Source organism: Misgurnus anguillicaudatus, chromosome 9, assembly GCF_027580225.2.
Source record: "Misgurnus anguillicaudatus chromosome 9, ASM2758022v2, whole genome shotgun sequence".
In the NCBI taxonomy this organism is placed as follows: domain Eukaryota; kingdom Metazoa; phylum Chordata; class Actinopteri; order Cypriniformes; family Cobitidae; genus Misgurnus; species Misgurnus anguillicaudatus.
Window position 1 is genome coordinate 14,505,609 of NC_073345.2, and position 23,114 is coordinate 14,528,722.

General features: G+C 38.1%; 1 protein-coding gene across 1 annotated transcript; it reads left to right on the forward strand.

Moving 5' to 3' along the window:
• Window positions 1-14,216: 14,216 nt before the first annotated feature.
• On the forward strand, window positions 14,217-22,837 carry LOC129424110 (glutaredoxin domain-containing cysteine-rich protein 2). Its single transcript, XM_055180693.2, has 3 exons — window positions 14,217-15,335; window positions 20,827-21,036; window positions 22,194-22,837. Exons 1-3 carry the CDS (start codon window positions 15,027-15,029, stop codon window positions 22,365-22,367), a joined length of 693 nt encoding a protein of 230 aa, XP_055036668.2. The 5' UTR covers window positions 14,217-15,026; the 3' UTR covers window positions 22,368-22,837.
• The last annotated feature ends 277 nt before the right edge of the window (window positions 22,838-23,114 follow it).

A 23,114-nucleotide genomic window follows, 5' to 3' on the forward strand; every position in this document is an offset into this window, starting at 1 on the left:
TCAAATGAAATTAGCCTCAATACCGCAGTTATGAAACCACAAAACATGGCATCAAGCATGCAGATATTTCCTGAGTGATGATTTATGACTGAGATTCTTGTTACCTGTGCTGACACCAATGAGGTGAGAAATTACTGTGCCAAGTTTGTTCTGGATTGCTGCACTGAAATTATTGAATTTCTAATATAGAGGATTGAAAATATGTGTGGCAATAATAATTTGTGTACTGTATGCATAGGGGAGAACGCGGGACGAAAGTAACAAAGCGATTTTCTTTTCGAGCCCTGATAACATTTGCATTCCAAACTATGACAGCATCTTTAGCACTCAACCCTTGACAGAGCTGACAAATATCACGTTGTTTCCTCACCGTTTTGTGCGTCTAGGTCCAGAAAGCTGTTTTCAACCATGATAAGTAAATTCCTAAAGCGTTCATTTTTTTCTTATAACGTGTTGTGTTTATGGTTTCATGTGTTAAAGCACTGATCAATCTACAGGTTATTTAGTGCTCTAACACATCTTTTAGTTTACCTTATCAGAGTTTTTCAAAATAAAAGTAAATCGGGTTTAAATGTAAGGATGACACTTGTTACTTTTATCCCGCTGATAATACTATTGCAATATGTTAAACATGTATGTTATTCTAATTTGATTTGTTTTTACAATCGATCACTGCTGTTGTCGCATTGTGTTCATGCCTAACCTTATTTCATTTTGGCTACCCTATAATTCTTGTGTCACAATTCCCCAGCAGCCTTTTCAGATTCTGATTCACCTTGACTTCAAACATAATCCAGTATAAGGCCAAAATGTTCCCATATCAGCTCTTCACTCGACCATTTAGCATTGCTGCCAGTCAACACAATTTCATTTGTATTGTCCAAAGAGCTTGTCGACAGAATCCTCTCCATCTGCATGAGCCAGACGCTTGTGAATAATTCAGGGTGATGCACGACTCTTTGCCAGCGTGTGAATGTGCTTTCATCCCACTGCAGGTTCCATCTTTAGCCCCTTCTGCCCCGGCACTTCGGGAGGTCTCTACAACACGGATAACAACCAATGAGATCACAGCATGTAAGCATGGAGGTCATAACCAGCTGGCCATAGCAAGTGTGCGAGGTGTGAAAAATGTAAAAATCACACATTCTATCCTTTCCCCAAATAGACTTTTTTTGCGATGCAATGTGTGAATGATCTCACAAACAGTAAAACCTGTGGACTGACCCTTTTTGGATATTCATTCACAATTATGCATTTGGTAGACACTTTTAACCAAACAATTTAAACTGCATTTAAGGATTACATTTTGAGAATCAAACATGATAACGCAATGTGCAACAGGAACACCTTCGCAAAAAAGCAAGGCCTTTTAGTATTCTACCTGAACAACCCTGTAATAAATGACCAAGAAAGTCTGTTCACAGCTGGATTAAACCTCTAAGGAGCTGCCACAACCAATGAGAAACTTACTAGGGACATGTAGCGCAGAGACAGAACGTTTAAGTGAGCAATACAAAAGCGTAATCGCCCTCGACTCGACCAGCTGTCAGTAGAGAGGAATTATGTGCTCTTTGGTACCAATATGTACATCTGAACTAATATGCACTCTTTGTTAGCAATATTAACACCAATATTTACAAAAATGTTGGGTTGTTTTAACCCAACTGCTGGGTTGTTTCAACATAATTGATTGACAATAACCCAGCAATTGGGTTAAAACAATCAAGCATTTTTTAGAGTGTATGCACTCTTTGGTTTACCTCTGAGGTACTGATATGCACTACTTGGTACCAATATCTTTCTCTGAGGTACTAATATGCACTCTTTGGTAGCAATATTGACCTCTGAGGTACTAATATTCACTCTTTGGTACAAATATTGACCTCCGAGGTACAGATATTCACTCTTTGGTACCAACATTGACCTCCGAGATACTAATATTTACTATTTGGTACCAATATTGACCTCTGAGGTACTAATATACAATCTTTGGTACCAATATTGACCTCCGAGGTACAGATATTCACTCTTTGGTACCAATATTGACCTCCGAGATACTAATATTTACTATTTGGTACCAATATTGACCTCTGAGGTACTAATATACAATCTTTGGTACCAATATTGACCTCCGAGGTACAGATATTCACTTTTTGGTATCAATATTGACTTCAGAGATACTAATATTCACTCTTTTGTACCAATATTGACCTCAGAGGTACTAATATACAATCTTTGGTACCAATATTGACCTCCAAGATACTAATATTCACTCTTTGGTAGCAATATTGACCTCTGAGGTACTAATATTCACTTTTTGGTACCAATATTTCCATCTAAGGTACTATTATGCAATCTTTGGTACCAATATTGACCTCTGAGGTATTAATATACAATCTTTGGTACAATTTTGACCTCCGAGGTACAGATATTCACTCTTTGGTACCAATGTTGACCTCCGAGATACTAATATTTACTCTTTGGTACCAATATTGACCTCTGAGGTACTAATATGCAATTTTGGTACCAATGTTCATCTCTGAGGTACTAATATTCACTCTTTGGTACCAATATGTACCTCTGAACTAATATGCACTCTTTGTTAGCAATATTTACACCAATATTTACAAAAATGTTGGGTTGTTTTAACCCAACTGCTGGGTTGTTTCAACATAATTGATTGACAATAACCCAGCAATTGGGTTAAAACAATCAAGCATTTTTTAGAGTGTATGCACTCTTTGGTTTACCTCTGAGGTACTGATATGCACTACTTGGTACCAATATCTTTCTCTGAGGTACTAATATGCACTCTTTGGTAGCAATATTGACCTCTGAGGTACTAATATTCACTCTTTGGTACAAATATTGACCTCCGAGGTACAGATATTCACTCTTTGGTACCAACATTGACCTCCGAGATACTAATATTTACTATTTGGTACCAACATTGACCTCTGAGGTACTAATATACAATCTTTGGTACCAATATTGACCTCCGAGGTACAGATATTCACTCTTCGGTACCAATATTAACCTCCAAGATGATAATATTCACTATTTGGTACCAATATTGACCCCTGAGGTACTAATATTCACTCTTTGGTACCAATATTGACCCCTGAGGTACTAATATGCAATCTTTGGTACCAATATTGACCTCTGTGGTAGTAATATTCACTCTTTGGTACCCATATTGACCTCAGAGGAACAGATATTTACTCTTTGGTACCAATATTGACCTCCGAGATACTAATATTCACTTTTTTGTACCAATATTGACCTCCAAGGTACTAATATTCACTCTTTGGTACCAATATTTCCCTCTAAGGTACTATTATGCAATCTTTGGTACCAATATTCACCTCTGAGCAGTGTTGGGCAAGTTACTTCCAAAGTGTAATACATTATATATTACAAATTACTGTCATTTGAAAGTAATTAGTTACATTACAATATTACTGTATCTGAACTGTAATGAGTTACACTACTTTTGCATTACTTTTGAGGTACTTTCATCAAAAGAACAGAAGTATGACTAGGCATTATAAAATGTTAAAATGTAGTTTGTTGCTGCTTATAAATCTAGAAGTTATGTGTTGGCCCTTGAGCCTTGAATAGGCAAAGTGAAGATTTATGGCAAAATACAGTAACAATCACTGTCAGAATCAAAAACATAGACAAATGATCTGGTAAAAGTCTGGTAAATTATGGTACACATACCAAACACAATAGAGCCCACTATAATGCAACCTATAGCCTATTAACATGGCAAGACACGCAACCTCTTTTCATTTCTATTCTTAAGTGATCACTTTTCAGATTCACAGCACAAACCTGGCATGCACTGGATTGACACAATTTATCAAAAAGTGCTATTGGAGGATTAGGTCTCAAGGAATACAGCTCATTTCAGTACAATATAAGGATTACATGTAGGCTAACATATAATTGCAAAGTCTCTTTACTTCTGAGGTTCAAGCAGCACAGGAGACCGATAGAAACTTTCTGTTGCTTTTACTTAGTGCTCTTATTCGCAAAATTATGCGTGTGCGGCGCTACCGGACCTGATTGCGACCACTTTAGTCAATGCTTACGGCCGCGGACTTCCACATGTCTATATTTGACGCGCACCGCGTCCAAATCGCATTTCAAATACAAAGTTAAAGTAAAAATAAACATGTAAACATCTTCCATACTATATAGTAGGCAAAGAGTACGAGAAGTAGTGCTTTTCGCCCACTATATAGTATAGAAGTATGCAGTTTGGGACGCAGGCATAACTATTACACGCAGCTTTTTCATGTGTGGATGCTGGTCGCGCGCATTGGTCAAAAAAAAAAAAATAACACAGTCTAATTTTGAAATGCAGTGTTGTAACGCGCTCGTTACTAAGACTGTAACGAGTAAAATATTACCAAAATTTTATTAGTAATGCGTTATATTACTGCGTTACAGCAAAAACTAATATATTACTGTAATATATTATATTTTGTAATGCGTTACTGCCAACACTGCCTCGTGAATGTCATTAAGCACATTCCCATGTGTCTTCATTCTTATCTCAGAAAACCACAAGCCATGCACGTGTCACGGCTAGTCCGTGTCATGTTTTGTGTATTGCACTGATCCGTCTCACCTGGACACTCATTGACTCATAACGCCAATACACTAAACCTGTCTTATGTTTAATTGTCTTTGTATTTATATGCCTTGTTTCTGTCACACCGGGTGCCGTTTTATTGTCATTACCCTGTCTGTTCCCTGTGTTGGATGTTCCTGGTTTCCTGTGTTCCTGTATTCACCATGTCAGCCCTCGTGTCTTTATTATTAAATGTTATTTATTTTGAACTTTGCTTTTGCGTCCTGTCTCTCCAACTCTGTCGTGACAGAATAATCCGGCCAAACTGGACGCAGCAAGTTCACGGAGGGCGGCTCCCCCAGGAGTTTCGTCAAGGGGGAGTAGTGACATCGGGGTTCATTCCCCATCAGCCCCGATGTCTCTTGGGGACCACCGTGAGCGATTGCTCGCTCCTGCGGGCCTGTGGGAGGAGGATCGGCCCAGGCGGTCCCCCAACGGTTGAGTCGTCGTCGACAGTCCCTCGGAGGACCACCGTCCCGCTCGTAGGGGGATCCGGAACGGACCACGCCCGATCATTTCCCCGGGGTGGCTACCGAGTGAGGGTCTCCATTTCCGCGAGGGGACGGGAGATGACTTCCGGGGGGCACCTCATCGTCGACGATTCCCAGAAGGGGGGTAATTCGTCTGCCTCGGTTCTCGGAGCGATCGCTCCGGTTCTCCTGGCGCAGTCCGGCCCACCGTCCTGTTGGTTTCGTCCCGGCGGCTGCCGGCTTCGCCAGGGTCCCCAAGCCCTCCACCCCTCCCTTGGACTCTCGCTACCAGACTTTGTTTTTGTTTTGTGTTTATGTGAGTGTCTGGTAGCCACTCGTAGAGGGAGGGGTTATGTCACGGCTAGTCCGTGTCATGTTTTGTGTATTGCACTGATCCGTCTCACCTGGACACTCATTGACTCATAACGCCAATACACTAAACCTGTCTTATGTTTAATTGTCTTTGTATTTATATGCCTTGTTTCTGTCACACCGGTTGCCGGATTATTGTCATTACCCTGTCTGTTCCCTGTGTTGGATGTTCCTGGTTTCCTGTGTTCCTGTATTCGCCATGTCAGCCCTCGTGTCTTTATTATTAAATGTTATTTATTTTGAACTTTGCTTTTGCGTCCTGTCTCTCCAACCCTGTCGTGACAGCACGAAAGTAAATTTGCTTGTTCAAAGGAAGACCGGCCTGATTTCAAGACAAACCGAATGGCTGATGAGCCACAGTCCCATAATGGACTGGCAAACTAGTGAGAGGAGGTACCGCTTGGTGTAACGCTCGGGTGCCCGAGAGCAGCTGTACATTGTAATGTGACCGAGTCACAGCCTGAAATTCATTGGCAGCTGACCTGCTGTGATCCGTTCACTCCCAGTCAGCCTTTCTGTAGGTGCACTGCTGCTAAAAGGTCTTTTTCAAGAGGATTATGGTGTTTTGAATGTTATAAAAAAGTCAGGGGGAAATGAAAAGCATTGTGTTCGGTGAATTATTACAAGACGGTTCAGGCGTGGAAGGTCCTTTGTGTAAATTAAAGCTCTGTTTTAAATTCCAGTGAGCAGATTTGTTGTCTACTGCAGACAGCTGCTTTCTAAAGGAGCATCCGAAACTAAATGAAATTGCATAACTGACTGAGTGGAAATGCTCTCATAGGCAATAGCTCCAAAAGACAAATTTTCATCTTTTTGTTTTATTCATGTAAATTCCTGTTTCAAGTCTATTTGGTTTTCAGATTAGAGGCTTGTGGAACAGCATACTTGTTTTACAACAAACATGTCAACTATAATATAACTATGAAGATACTATTTTAACTATTTTAGATTTTTGTTGCAATGCATTCTGTGATTGGCTTCTTAGTGAAGGAAATATGCCTATTTTTATATTTATAAATATTTTGCTAATGCTATTTAGCTAAGGTTAAATATTGACTTTTAACCAAAGTGACTCACAATGCATTTGTTGTGTTTTTTGCACGGCACCAATATGGTAGCATTCCATAAACAGGCACAGGAGGTGATGCAAGTTTTAACTTGAGTGTGTGTGTCAAATTACCAATCCATCCTTACCTCGACCAACCAGCTAAAGAATTTCACCTTAACCGTATGAAAATTATCCAAATGGATTATTCAACAAATAGGAAAATATATAAATTGGAGTTTGTCGTCTAATTTATCTGAAGGATTTTGTGAGATTCTGGCTAATTCTATAAAACCTTTAACTGTACAAAAGGCAGACATGGTTGTAATAAAATGGAAATTATTAAGAAAAACATATAAGAATAATTAAAAACACTACTAAATGATACTAAAACATTAAAAGAAAAGTAAGGATGGAAACTAAAGTGGAAAGAACCGAAAATGGAAGTGACTGAGTTGAATTTATGGCAGGATGTTTTCTGATTCTAATAGCACCACAACCTTATTTCTCATAAAAACAAATAATTAAAGTATTATCTTTTAAACATTTGAAAATTAGAAATGCAATATTAAAAGTAGCTAATGTAAACATACAATGACAATGCACTTATGCCAATGTCTCTGGAAAGAGGTTTGGTTAGTGATATTTATATTCTGTGTGGTAGCAGTCCGATGGAGGCAATGTCTTCCACCTATCAGGCTTTGCCGTACTGTGGGAAAGGAGTCAGTTTCCGTTCAACAGCCTTGAACACGAAGTGCTGTGAAATGCTGATCTCCTGGAGCACAGAGAGAATCCCAGCAATCTGGAAAACCCAGATGCGGTCCTGGAGCCGGTGCAGAAGGTCCTTAACAATCTGAAACATGCAGATCCCCTGAAGTGAAGTTTTTCTCTCCTAAGCTTCACCTTGTTGCAGATGTCAGTTGTTGCCTTCCTGGAAGATAAGCTCGGAACGTAGTGTGATCCGTTTCAGGCCACACAAGCCAGAAATGCAGATCTTGGTTTGTTCTTGAGGAGAATCAAAACTTTGTGTAAATCGGTTACAGCCTTTAGGAAGAGTTTAAAGGCGGTTGTTGATAAGTAGAAATGCTGTGGACCAATTAAAATGTCCTCTTCTTCTGAGTTTTAGTACTGTGGTCAGCCTTGATGCCCTAAGAGGTGTCTGGTAGTTGTCCTAGCAGACTTATCTGATGGAACTGGGCATTTGTTTATGTTAACCTACCAAAATCCAATTCCAATGTAGCAACCCTTCTACAACATGGAAGTTGGGGAGGGGCCCTGAAATGCCTTGTTATCCGCTGTTCACTACACATTCAAGATGTCACAGGGGCAGTACACTTTAAAAAGGTCCTAATATGTACCATTAAGGTATAGATATGTAGGTATTTATATGCAATCTTTGGTACCAGTATGCACCAGGTACTAATATGCATCATTTGGTACCAGTATGTACCTCTGCGATACTAACAGGCACCCTTTGTTACCAATATGTACCTCTGAGGTGCTAATATGCATCATTTGGTACCAATATGTACCTGTCAGGTACTAACAGGCACGCTTTGGTACCAAAATGTATCTCTGCGGTACTAATATGCACACTTTGGTACCAATATGTACATCTGAAGTACTAATATGCACCCTTTGGTACCAATATGTACCTCTGAGGTACTAATAGGCACTCTTTGGTACCAATATGTACATGTGAGGTACTAATATGCACCCTTTGGTACCAATATGTACCTCTGAGGTACTAATAGGCACCCTTTGGTACCAATATGTACATTTGAGGTACTAATAGGCACTCTCTGCTATTAATACTTCTGCAGTACTAAGAGGCACCCTTTGGTACCAATATGTATATCTGAGGTACTAATATGCACCCTTTGGTACCAATATGCACCTATGAGGTACTAATTGCCACCATTTGGTACCAATAGGTACCTTTGAGGTACTAGTATGCAATCTTTGGTACCAAAAGGTACCTCTGAGGTACTAATATGCACCCTTTGGTACCAATATGTACCTCTGATTTAACAGGCACCCTTTGGTACCAATATGTGCCTCTGTGGTACTAACAGGCACCCTTTGGTACCAATATGTAGCTCTGAGGTACTAATATGCACTCTTTGGTACCAATATGTACCTCTAAGGTACTAATATCAGACCTCTTTGGTGCAGAAATGCGCTTTTGAAAGGGTACTACCGTGGTGACAGCTAGGGACTTTTTTTGACAATTTTATCTGACAGTGTAGGAATCAAACACACAACCTCTGTACTGCTAATGCAATGCTTTACCGATTGAGCTACTGTAAAAAGTTGTTAAGGGGACAGCAGTGGCTGAAACGCATCTACCACTGTAAATTGCTTTAGAGAAAAAGCTTCAGCTGTGTTGATTCAGCTTATGAAATATACATGTGATAAAAAAAACTACATTCCATAAACTAAGCCAGACTGTTAACGTCACATTTAATTTGTCTTTACAAGCTAAACTCCTTATCAACATGTATTCATGATAAATCAGTTATTTTATTAAGCATGAAGTGAGGTAAGCTGGCTCTGTTATGTTATATTTTCCAGTGCAAAATCCCAAAGCGTCTCTATTTAAAATATTCTGCACTGCAGGTCATGAATATTCTGTTGGAGCTGCGGACAGTGAGCAGTGATTCAGAGTTTCAAGCCCTTGTTGTAAGGGTGCTAATGTCGGCTTTAAAAGATTACCTGGGATGTTTAATGCATCAAGCTGTCAAAGAGAACACAGATTATACTGTCATTTGAATTTCTGTCTGAATTCCCTCATGGGCCAGTAGAACTGTTTGGTTTGCAGTCCAATAAACCGCAAGAGAATAAAAATTTTTCGAGCCATGCCTTCCCTCTGTGTTTTAAGAATAGCACCTTTCAATGTACAAGTAAATGAGGTAAAGTAACAGACTTTACGTTTTGTTAACAGTACAAAATGAGAGTACGTACAGTCATACATTAAATGTGAATCAAACCTGGGACAAGTCTGTATAGTATAACCAGCCAAATACACTATGCATTTATACTGTACAAATGATGACATCATCAAAGGCAATTGCACTATAATAAAGCAATAAACCCCAAGAAGCAGTGGGTTACCAGTGCATTTTATAACAGCTAAGGGGCGTTGTTAGGCACGACGCGAAGCGGCTGTTATAAAATGCACTGGTAACCCAACGCTTCGAGGGGTTTATTGCGTTTATAAAACGATTACTTCATATGCATAACGTTAGCGGGATTTTATAAAATAAAACACAAATAAGTTGTAATTATATTAGTACAAATATTACTCTTCCGCCAAACAAAGTAGTTCCTCAGAATCAAGAGTGGCTGCAACAGAACGCAGTTCACAAACAACACAGACGCAGCAAAGGCACAATGAAAGTATGATTTAAGACTGTGGTGTTTATTTTTATAAATCAACATTCATCTAATTTATACATTAACATTTATATCGTGCAACTGTTGAAGTGATGATCAAATATGCTTGGAAGCATGCTTAACTATTTCCCCGTCAGCGTTTTTTTTTAAGTTGCCACCCAGTTATCTTCTTTAAATAAACATAATAAAAATAAAATATCAAATGAAAGAACAGTCCATCCGCTTTCCAACAACATCAAAAAACGTTTCATCCTACCTTCATTTGTTGTCTTATCAGTTATCACCTCTCAAATTCTCAGCTAAATGCGGAGATAATTCCATTTTTGTGAAGAACTTTGTGAGGACCTACTCACACTAGCCAGTTTGAACCGTGCCCGAGTGCGTTTGACCACCAAAGCGCGGTTCGTTTGACTAGTGTGAGTGCTCCGAACCGTGCCCGGGCGCGGCTCGATTAGCCGGCCCTGGCCCGCTTGGAAGAGGTGGGCCAGAGCACGGTTCAGTTGGACTCAGGCGCGGTTTGCATGCAGTATGAGCGCTAACTGTGCTGGAGTACGGAACAGGACGCGTGACGTCACGGTTTTGCGACGCTCCAAAACCAACAAGTTACATGATTATTAGCTTTAGAACGCTACTGCCGTAATAATAAAAAAACATAAACATATATTATATAAACATATTGAATTTCAAATTTCACAATACACTTTTCATTTGTGTTCAATGACATTTCAGTATCTTAATTCTTACCTTGTCGGTGTACGGGAACTGTAGTCCGTAATCAAAGCTGCAAAGTCCTTGCTGCACTTCAGCTGGTACCTTGCAAACCTCCTCATACGAGCAGCACGATTACGTGACCATTTTCGTGCCACAAAGGCGATAGATTTGTTTAGCAACAGGCTGTGAGAAGGCTGTGGACCACCGTGGACCAACCGACTTAAAATTATCCACAGAGTAAACAGAGCGATGGACTCCATTGTGTTCAGTCACACCGCCGCGCTTCCTGTTTATCCCGAAACCGTCGCACCATAATGACGTAAGCGTGCTCCGGTACGCGCCATAATGACGTAAGCGTGCTCCGGCACGAATGCTGAAACGCTATGTGAGTGCAGGCCAGAGGGGGAGTAGGGGAGGGGGGACAATCGCGCTGGGGCACGGTTTGGTTTGATTTGTATAATGTGAGTACGCCCTAAGAGATCAGATTCAGAGCCTGATCAAAACACACGTCACGCTAAATCCACCACAACGCTGTTGTATCGAGTGAATGCCTCAGTGTTTAAGTTGGGTAAGATTGCCCTCTAGTGGATAATAGCGGAAATATCAATAAGACAAAAAAATCTTCAGAGAATGTTTTCTCTTTATTGACGAAATGTTTTATTTATTGACATTTATCTGGATATTGCCATAATTGTGCAAAGGTAGAAAAATAAAAAAATGATTAGAGACTGTGGTGTTTATTTTCATAAATCAGTACGCAGCAACAGTGGCGCAGTGATACTTGTGATGCGGTCTGAACCGTGGGTTTACCGGGGTATTTTATCACGGCTTAGAACGCGTTTCAACCAATCAGAATGAAGAACCAGAACGAGCCGTTTTATAAGGAGCATTTAAACCACTCAGAAAGAATGATCCCAATGCAGATTTCCCACAGAAAACCAAATCATGCTACAAGAGCTGAAAATAAGCGTGTGTGTGTAGATTAATAATCGTTTAGTACAGCGTGGTCGGAAATTTGACACTTTCAATGAGTCTTTTACTGAGAGGCACACAAAACAATTTCTCGCATGAATGATTTTATAGTAATGCAGCATGCAGGGCATAGCAGTCAGTTTGAATGCAATCAGAGTCAACTAATGGGATAATTGCAAGACTAATGTTAGAAAGCATAAGGGTTAATGTCTGTTATTTTTTAGATTTGCATTACTGTCCCACTAAAATGGCTCCCTGCTGGCCTGGATCTGAGCTCAAAGATTTGGTGTAGTGTCTTTCATATAGTGAGAAATATAACAACAACAAATTGCTTCTAATTATTAAGGGAAAATAAGAATTAATATCATTAATCAGCTGACAACAAAAAAGTTCATAATACCTGGAGAGAGTAGTAGTATTTATCATTCCCATTCATTTCAATAGTAACCTTTGTGCTACTAGTGTTTCTTGTGATCGCTATTTGTACAGTATTTCTGTTTGTCGGTTTGTTTAACCATTTCTAACAAAAATGTGTTCTTTTAGCTCACTTGGAAGTTTAGTTCCTTGAGAACACTCATACATTTTGATAAAATGTACAACTTAAAGGTGCCAAAGAATGCATTGAAATAATATATATTGTAATATATAATTTGTTCTCTGATATCTACATAGAAGGTATGTGGCTTTATTAAGTGCAAATCCAGAGACAGTTTACATGTCCATTAACAAGGATTTGCCTTTAGAATGAAATGGTCTATTATTACCTTATTTAAAATGTTCATGAATAATAATGTTGAGCTCTGCTCTGATTGGCTGTTTTACAGAGCAGCTCCTTCAGTAGCTTTGTGTGTGTAAACAGACATTATGTTTGAGTCTGTATCAGATGAAGATATAGAATTTAAGGAATAATCAATAAATTGGAGATTGGAAATAGATGTCTCTGAGTGGTAAGTTTGTGTTTTTACGCTGCAAAACGTAACTTTAATGTCAATAGTTGAACTTGGCTAAAACGCTAGCATATAGCATTAACTACAGTGTTGTTTTTGACAGCCCTTTTAGTTTCCGTTTTAGTCTTAGTCTTTTAGACGAAAATGCTTTTAGTTTTAGTCACATTTTAGTCACTTGTAAAATGTATAGTTTTAGTCAAGTTTTAGTCGACGAAAACGCAAAAAGGTTTTAGTCAAGTTTTAGTCGACGAAAACGCAAAAAGGTTTTAGTCAAGTTTAAGTCAATTTTAGTAAAAAAATTATTTTTTAACCAATGAATTTAGGTTAAAAAGTGTGGTGTATTTAATACAATTAAAATGTGCATTAAGGTTGTCCCTGAGGGCTTGCCGTTGTTTTAGTCGGTGTGCCTTCTGCCCATGTCATAACAAAAAGTTATGAAGAAAACTTCCGGGTTTAAAAAGTTGCGGTATTGCGGAAAGACGGAAAATCTCGTTATTGGCGGGGAAGCGTTTTCTCTTAATTGACGAGATATCTCGTCAATGGCAGTGAAAGAGTTAACAGCGTGACTTGTTAGTCACCTTTAAAAAATGTTAGCGTGATGAGCCTTCAGGTGCCGCTTGAGGTTGGTGGTATTCTTCCCACCTAGTTTGTGGCCACATTTACCGTCGTCTCCCAATATATTTCCGTTTTCTGTCTGATGGATTATACTGAAAGTATGTTCATAAATCATCTCGTCGTTTCCGTTTATTGGCATCACCCCTACGGTCCTGCGAACTTGCCACAGCCGCAGGTGTGTTGTTGTTGTTTGAAATCTGGTGTGCGTGCGCGGCATGGCGGCAGCCGGGTGGTGGGCGTGAGCGTGAGTGATACTGTGTTGACCCAAAACAAGGATAGAAAGCGGCAGCATTACTGATACTTTTGAGCTAAAAACAGACAGATTTCACGCAAAATAGGAAGAAATGACATTCATTATGAACGTCAGACTTATAATCATTTTCGTTCCGTCTCATTTCGTCAACGAAAACTCGAAAGCGTATCGTCATGTTTTCGTCACCTTAAAAAATTTTTTAGCTAGTCATCGTCGCGTTAGCGTCATAAAAAATATGTGCGTCAACGAAATCATTTCGTTATCGTCATCGTTGACGAAAACAACACTGATTAACTAGAATAAAGCCCTAACTCAGCAGTCACAGCTTTGTTTTTAGCATTGTAGCAACAATGAGGTTTACATAAGAAGGAGTAAACAATCGTGTTTGAGGCTCATAATATGTCATTACCATGTACAGAACTTGTATTATTCATCTCTGCCTAGGTAAATACAGTTTTACATTCTTCGGCACCTTTAAATGCATGCATTTTGTTTTGGATTAAAACGTCTGCCGAATTCATAAATGTAAATGCAAAAGTGAATTAATGATGTATAAAAGTAAGCAAAGATATGAAGAGTTCATATGCAAAACCCTCTATTTTTTATGAGTATTTGTTTTAGACTCTTATTGGATTACGTCAACAAACCGGTATTTCTGAATGACCTGAGGCCAGGATTAAGTGGATTTTAAGTAAAATTATTTGATGAACGTATAATATGTGCCGAGAGCATTCGGTTAATATCATTATCCCATTTTTGACAGAGGTGGTGTTTAGCGGCCCTTATATTTAGATGTATTACAAGATTGGGCACTGCTATTACTGTGAAGGGGGAAATGCCACTCTTAGTATGGCCGCTTTGGCGACGGAAGTCCCGCCTTCCAGTTAAAAGAACCAATCATGAATCGAAAAAGACTGACGATTCTCTGGGGGAGAGGCTCTGTACAAAGTCGTGTAAGATGCTTGACAACCTTTGTACATGCACAGTAGCTGAAACCACCGCAACATAAGGTGTTTTAGGATCAATTTGAGCTAAAGAAATGAAAGTTATAGTAGTCTACAGTTGATGTCAGGTTTAATCGTTGGTTGGAATAACCTGTGTTCTCGATTCAAGCCGATAAGCGATAAGACTTCAGTCTTGCATGACTTAAATAACTGCCTGAAGGCAAATTTTTCAAAATATAACCTTGATACCTTTTATATTGCCTATGTAAGGTCATGTCAAAGATTAAAATGAATGTGAAATCAATTATCATTGATCAATGATCATCAAACATTTGAGTTACAGATGGTGGATATGATATCACATTAGTCTCTTCTAATTGCTTATGATTTTTTTGTTTTAAGTAAAATCATTTAAATAGTACAGAAGCAAATGATCCCTATCAAATGGACATTTAGATTCATTACAGGTGATACATGGCCAGTCCACACACCTGCTTCTTTCCCTCATCATCATTATTTGATTATACGGTGCGGTCTCGGTTTCCAACTCTGCCGTTGTGCACCCGATCCCCCGCTCAATTATTCATCAGGCCTCTCCTGTGTACTCTTCCTTCACCTTATATTCAGTAGACCACTAGGAATTTCAGGCGAAAGGGACAATGGAGGATCTTCAGACGGAGCCGGACAAACCCAGGAAGGTACGGTTCAAGCTGGCCTCGTCGTACAGCGGACGGGTGTTGAAGCACGTGTATGAAGATGGACAGGAGCTGGAGAGTCCAGAAGAGCAGTACCCTCACAGCTTCATCCACACACAGATGGAGATGGGACAGCTGTGTGGCCTAGAAAACATGCAGGAGCAAAGTTTGTATCCTTCTACAGGACTGATCGCCCAGAGGATAAACGTCTATCGAGGTGTGAGTGGTTGCACCCTGGCCTGTGGCGAGGGGCTACCAGAGGGCAATAATAAAGTAAGATCATGACATTGGTGTTGAGCATATTTTAATAGTGGAGAATCACTTGAATTTTTTTTCAGATTTGATAGAGTTGTCAAAACCATGGTTAATTTTCGTAAGGGAAATACCTCTAATGATGTTGTTTGAGGAGAGATGCGCAACTGAAGGTTCTTACATGACAAATAATAAAACCTGTGTAAAAGTCCCTGAGACTTGAGGGACCTGTAACATGTCTATAGACCAGTATAATGTATCATAGGCCTTGTTTACACCCACTATTATTTGGCCAAAAGTGGTCCCGTAGGAAATGTCACCATGTATCCAAAGTGTACCCCTGATACCACTTGAGATTATATTTTCAAAGTGAGGGACCAAACCAAATTTTTTTGTGATTTATTGTTTTCCACATAAAATCATCCTGCATAATTTAAAGAACCTTCTGTGAAATCAATTAAATTATATAAGTTTTAACTTTTAACTCCATTTTCCCTTTAGTTTGTTTTCATAACAGTACTTTTGTTCTGTGGGTCTTTATTTAACTCTGGCATTTAAAGTGTGAACTCACTGAATCATTTCCTTCGATTTTTTTCTTCTTCTTTTGTCTCAGTATACGGTCACAGGGTAATTTATTATTTTTTGTCCCACACGGTTACTAATTCATAGTTCTCGGTTCTATTATTAGACATCAAAACATAGGCATGCAATTACATCCCACCGGCACAGTTGACATTCTCAGCTTTCCTCTTCATTGTGAACTGTATTTCCAACCTACAATCTGAAGATCCACATTCCCTGGAACCCAAATATAGACATTGGATATACTTGACAATGACAATCAACCATAATCACACAATGTGGGCTCTTAGAAAGATTCAAAGCTGGAGCTCTGCTTAAAATCTCTTGGCAAGTTTTGGAGATCAGCTTGTCAACAAGAATAAACCAAATTCAATATATGACATATCAGATCCTTTATTTAAAGGAATATTCAATTTTCTTAAAAGAAAAATCCAGATAATTTACTCACCACAATGTCATCAAAAATGTTGATGTCTTTCTTTTGTTCAGTCCAGAAGAAATTATGTTTTTTGAGGAAAACATTGCAGGATTTTTCTAATTTTAATGGACTTTAATAGAGCCCAACATTTAATACTTAACTCAACACTTAACAGTTTTTTTTCAACAGAGTTTCAAATGACTATAAACAATCCCAAACGAGGCATAAGGGTCTTGTCTAGTGAAACGATTGTCATTTTTGACAGGAAAAGTGAAAGATATGCACTTTTGAACCACAACTTTTCGTCAAGGTCCGGTGCAGCGCGACCTAACGTAAATGCGTAGTGGTGTAGGGAGGTCACGTGTTACATATATAAAACGCACATTTGCGGACCATTTTAAACAATAAACTGACACAAAGACATTAATTAGTATCATTCCACATACAACAACGTCGGAACGGTCCTCTTTCAAGACGCTTGTAAACACTGGGGCGGAGTTTTGCGTTCGTCCTCTGTGACCTCTTGACGTTATGACGTATTGCGGTGACGTAGTGGGGTCAGCTGGCGCATCACGACCGGATCTACATGACGAGACGCTGTGGTTTAAAAATGCATATTTGTTATTTTTATTGTCAAAAATGACAATCGTTTTGCTAGAAAAGACACTTATGCCTCGTTTGGGATCGTTTATAGTCATTTGAAACTCCGTTGAAAAAAACTGTTAAGTGTTGAGTTAAGTATTAAATGTTGGTGTCTATTAAAGTCCATTAAAATTAGAAAAATCCTGCAATGTTTTCCTCAAAAAACATAATTTCTTCTCGACTGAACAAAGAAAGACATCAACATTTTGGATGACATGGTGGTGAGTAAATTATCTGGATTTTTCTTTTAAGAAAATTGACTAATCCTTTAATATGTGACCATGTTTGTGAAATCAAGACTAAAGTCTCATAATCTAATTGGAGATTAGGAGCATCAAAGTTTGATTTCACTCATTGATTTCAATCTTTGACATCAGTCAATATTAAAGATATAAATGTAATATTTTCACAGTAACAGAATTTTGTACATTTTGTAGGATGATTTTATGTAGAAAACAGTTAGGTTTTCACATATAATGTGTAATATAATAGGTAGCACACAGGCTATCTAATGCATAATGGCCGGTGGCTAATCTGGCCTACATTCATGCATTTGACAGATACTTTTATCCAAAGTGACTTACAGTGCATTTAAGGTTTATGTTTCATCAGGATGTGTGTTCCCTCAACCTTTACACTGCTAATGTATTGCTCTACCAGCTGAGCTACAGAAACACCGCAGCTACAGGATTATGTTCCAGTCTAATATATGTGTGTGTGTGTGTTCAATAGTTTCAATTTTGTCTTAACGTCCTCAAGACATAAAAAAAATAATGTAATTGCATTGAGAAGATCACACTGAGGCTAAAAATAAGTGGATATTACTTTAAGTAAAATATTAGTGTGTTTGACTTTAGGATTGCAGGTGTGGGTTATTCAAATACTTCTTGAAGATATATAATATATTTTTATTGTACTTTGATATACAGTATACTATCATATTGAATTATTACCATATTTATATATGATATGATATAACATTTACATGTTAATGTATTTTAAAGAGTCCATATTATGCTCGTTTTTACAAGATGTATTATAAGCCTAAGGTGCACCTAGAATGTGTCTGTGAAGTTTTAGCTAAAAATATTATTAAGCACTATTCGGACGGGATTCGTTTTCCAAACAACGTTTGAGTTTCAACGTGTCCCCCAGGATTGATTCGGACGGGATTAAAATGATGCAGGCTATTCCAGAGATGGGAGTGTCTGTTTCATGCATTTGGGTGAAGAGCATGTGCTCTGGATACGCGTGTTTGTAATGTTTAATATTTTGCTTTAAATGTAAAATTATGACAGAACATGTAATTTATTAATTTAATTTTAATAAATCAAAATAAAATATACCAATCCTACTAAAGTAACATTAGCCTACGTGTTTTATATAACTGTCTGCTTATAATAAATCCAAAGAAATGAAGAAATAATGATTAATAACAATTTATTATCTTTATTAATTAAACATTACCATTCCGAAGTTGAACAACTTTGAACGAATTTTGAACGAGTTTCTTATAACATTACAGATATTACAGGGGCCAGTCTTAACAGTGTTTGATATTGAACTCGTCTTGATTTAATTATTTTATTTTGCCGAATGCGGAAAAAAACACCCATATCTGAATGAATAGGACTCAGGAAATACAATTTACGTGCATTAGTAAGACCTTACGGCAGATCACAGACATTTGCATTCGGACGGGATTAAATTTCTCAGAGGACCTCTGAGTTCGGCGAAAAACAGTAGGTAAATTGCTCTGGAATTCTTACGGAGGTTGTCAGAGAAAAACACAGACATGGCCGATTCGGACGGGATTAAAAACACAGAGGACCTCTGAGAACACGATTTTCTCAGAGGTCCCCCTGTAAATAATCCCGTCCGAATAGGGCTTTAGACATCAAAAATGAAAAAATGCCTGCTGTTGTTGTTCTCACACGACATCATTAAAGGTATTGCGGAGGATTTTCTTTTTCCGGATGGATCATTAAGACAATTGGTTCTCCTAGTTGTCAATCGGGAGTGTTGCGCAATTGCATTTTTTTTAAAAAGTGGAGAAGGCGGTTCTTTTCTAAAATTTGAGAAAATCCTCCGCTACACCTTTAAGCTTCTGTCATGCTAACACATTGACTCCAGGGAATCTTATGAAAACCTTTCCATTATTATACTCGAAGTCAACAAAAATCCAACAGGACCAAAACATTTTACAGCTGATCGCTGTCAAAAAGTTTAATGAAAACGTCCCAATGATGACAGCAGCAATGACAGTCTTCTTAATATAACAAAGTAACGTTAAGTGTTTTGATTAATGCCATTAATGTTTATTTTTGTATATTGTATATTAAACAGTGTAGTCAACTAAATGAATATAACATGGCAAAGATGAATGCATATTTATATATTGATTCAATAGATTTATAGCATTTTGAAAAAAACTGGTCATGGATTTATTGCATTTTGTGGAAAAAATATCAGTTTTATAATACATTTTTGAAAATCAAATTATGAATTTTTTATGTTTTTATAACCTATGTGAAGATGCTATGTGAAAGTTTGTAATAGAAAATTGTGATTTTCATCTTGTCACTTTCTTGGTATAGAAAACACATTTTTACTGAATTTATTTAAAATGGATTTATTGCGTTTTGGAATCAAACTCTTCATATATTATAGCATGCCCAAAATGCTCCTTATTGGGGCTGCAGTAAAAAGTGCTGTTTTCATATCTGTACCTTCAAATGCAAAATAGGCTACTGCATTTGGAAAAAATAGATATGATTCTTGTGAATACAGTCTGAGACAATAGTATCTTTAGCCGCATTAACTCTACAATATTCTAACAAACACATTTAGAAAATCTTTTGGGTAACCAGTCAGTCAGTGGCCGTGGGTGAGGCTTTATCAGTTTGACATCAAATTAACAAGAGAATCAAAACAGCATGTCTAATGAAACTACTCTGGTTTAATGGGAGTGGGTGGATTATTTTCACTGTAGGTGCCAACACACATTTATGTCCCTTGTAGAAGTGGATTTTGTATAATATGGGCCTTTTGAAGAATACAGTGGTAGTACCTGATACATATTAAAGGGGACATATCATGAAAATGTGACTTTTCCATGTTTAAGTGCTATAATTGGGTCCCCAGTGCTTCTATTTACCTAGAAAATGTGAAAAAGATCAACCCAGTAACTTAGTTTTGGTAAGCAATTCTCTTCAAGCATGTGAAAAAAATAGATAATTCAGATTTCGCTCCCTATGTGATGTAGTAAGGGGATCTTATTATAATAATACCACCCCTAAATCTGCACTATCCAACCATGTCACTGCTATTTAGTGCAGAGAAAAGCACAATTGAGTTTCAATTTTAACAACCCAACATTATGCCAATCAGTGTTTCCATTTAATCAGCTCATTTGCATTTAAAGGTACAAACATTTTTGCTCACACCTGTAAAGTGGTTGTTTTAACATGCTATACTGCCCTCCAAAGGCTAAGTGCAGTATCTACGCAAACACTGAAACTGAGAAAAATGGCTTTAAAGTTTTTTACACCAACCAGTCAAACATGTTACTGCAATTTTGGCACACACATTTCTCTGAAATGGGACAAAATTTAACCAGGAGACTTTGTCACAAGACACAACAGATCTCACAAAGCCCATTTTAACCCTTAACTCAATTTTGACCAAATGCGTAGTTACTGCGCTTTCGCTTTGTAGGGCAGTATAATAAATTATCTATGGGGTATTTTGAGTTAAAACTTCACATACACACTCTAGGACACCAAAGACTTAAAAAAGTCTCATAAAATGTCCCTTTTAAACACCAAAGGTTAGTAAAGTGTATGTTTGTGTGTGTGTTTGATTAAACAGGGACCAGTATTAGATTTCGGAAAGATCATCATCTACACCAGTAACCTGAAGATTGTCCGTGCTCCACACAAGAGAAGAGAATGTGGAAGGAGTCCTCACCGCAGCCGGGACAGGAAAGAAAGTTCACCACGCCGTACGTCACGGAGCAAAGAGAGGAACAGGGCAGCATGTTCTCATCCAGAGAAACCAGATGAAACACAGACACAAAAGGTATCCACAGTATGAAGCTCTGTAGACGGGAAGCTTCACAATGTTCTTTTCTGTTTTTTACCTTACACATTTCTATTATGAGTTAGGGTTAGGCTACCTGTATGTACCTACTGTAACAGTGGCGGTTTGTGACTGCTCATCCGAGGGGCGCAAATTCAAAATATGTGTTTGGAGTGTCATGTGTGTTGCTCGTGTTTTCCAAATATGTGTTTTGTTGCGTCATGTGAACCATGTGTATCACATGTTTTGTCAAAATAAGTGCCTGCTGCACATGCGTCAAAACCGTTTATGATAAAAGAGACGCTCAAGTTCACAAAATACACACAAAAGAAACTCCCTTAACAGTAAACTCTGATTACGCATGAGATTATGTGAGTATCTGGCAAACGCAGGCATCTCTTTTATCATAAACCCTTTGGACACGTCTGCAGCAGGCACTTGTTTTGACGGGTCACGTGATGCACACAGGTTCACTCGACGCGCCGAACACATATTTTGAAATTACGAACTACGCACATGACGGGCTACATACAGGTTGTGACGAACTTTGCATCGTGCGCCCTCAAATTTTTTTTTACCTAAAGTATCTTACACTTAAAAAAATAAGTTGAAATAACTCTTTTTTTTAGGTGCTACAAATAAAGTAGCCTAATTTTTATAGTTGATCCAACTTTTTATTTTTTACGGAAAAATACAAAAAATCTTGTTTTATTGATGAGAAAAACCTTGCAAGCATCCATAGTCTTATAAAACTGCCTTTATGACTTTATTAAATGATTTGGATTTTTTTTCTTTCACACGAATGCATATTATGTAGCTGCTCAGAGTCGTGTGCACTTTTCATACTTAATAAAATATTCACGAAGCAATGATTAAGAGATTTACGGCATGAAACACGATTTGTCATGAATAATGATGTACATCACACACACCATTGAAATAATGAACCGTGTCATGAATTCTTGTATATTACACCATCATGAATCTGTCGTTCTTATCAATCTGTTTCTCCATGTTCTTTCATATTTTACATTGCTAAAGCGAAATAAAAGCCCATCCGATTTTAACCTTGCCATAACATGTAGTCCTATGTAGGTTACTTATCATGTTGTGTTCATCCTACAGTATTTGTTTGTTTACTGGTTTTGTTTGAACAGCAGGAAGAAGGCTCCTGTGGACACTGTGGAGGTTCTGGTTGCGCTCCGTGCTCTCTGTGTCACGGCAGTAAACTGTCAATGTTGGCTAACCGCTTCAATGAGTCAATCAGGGAACTGCGCTGTCCGGCATGCAACCCTCATGGCCTGGAGCGATGCCAGTCCTGCTCGCACTAACCTGAACTTCTGCCAGCCATACTGCGCCCAATGCGAAGTGAAGATCAGACGCTGTGAGCTGTGAAGGAAAAAAGCATACAGACTTAAGTGCAGTGAGAGTTAATACAGACACAGCCAGTGCCTTAATGGTCAGGGTGTAAATGGATAAGGAGAAAGAATAAAAAATGAGTGAGAAAAAGAGATAAAATGTATGAACAGTGTAGACTGCAGGTGCAGGTCATATGAGATTTATATGTGAGATATGGATACAGTATGCCATTTGTTTTAGGAATACAAAACTTTTCAAGCACATTTGATGGTTTTATCTTGATCTATTTCAGCAGAACTTGAATTCGATTCATGTCTGAATAGCAGAATTTTAACCAGCAAAGTGATGAATATGCACAGAAGTTGTTAAGTTTTATGAAACATCTTTGATTTTGTATTACTTCTGATAGATTTACAGCCATTAAATGTTGCTTTTAAACAAACTATGAAGCCTTGTATTACTCATGAACATATTTTTGTTCATAGGTGCTCACTGAACCCTGATATATTCCTGTTCTATCTTAAAATTATAAATATTATGCTTTGCTAAGATGTCTGCATTTACAAACACATGGTTAAAATTTAATTTCAAATTTCCACTGTAGACCTTTTGCTTAAGGCTTAAGCAATACCGCCAAAATCTAATGACAATAAAATTTGCCTTCGCTGACCAAATAGATTCACATCATTTTCTAAAAGCTTTCACCACAATGAAAAACA

Excerpts from the sequence above, each read along its gene's own strand:
- LOC129424110 (XM_055180693.2), top strand. The coding sequence starts at position 15,027 with ATGGAGGATCTTCAGACGGAGCCGGACAAACCCAGGAAGGTACGGTTC. Across the intron at positions 15,336-20,826 it reads TACCAGAGGGCAATAATAAA|GGACCAGTATTAGATTTCGG; the intron begins GTAAGATCATGA and ends TTGATTAAACAG. Across the intron at positions 21,037-22,193 it reads ATGAAACACAGACACAAAAG|CAGGAAGAAGGCTCCTGTGG; the intron begins GTATCCACAGTA and ends TTGTTTGAACAG.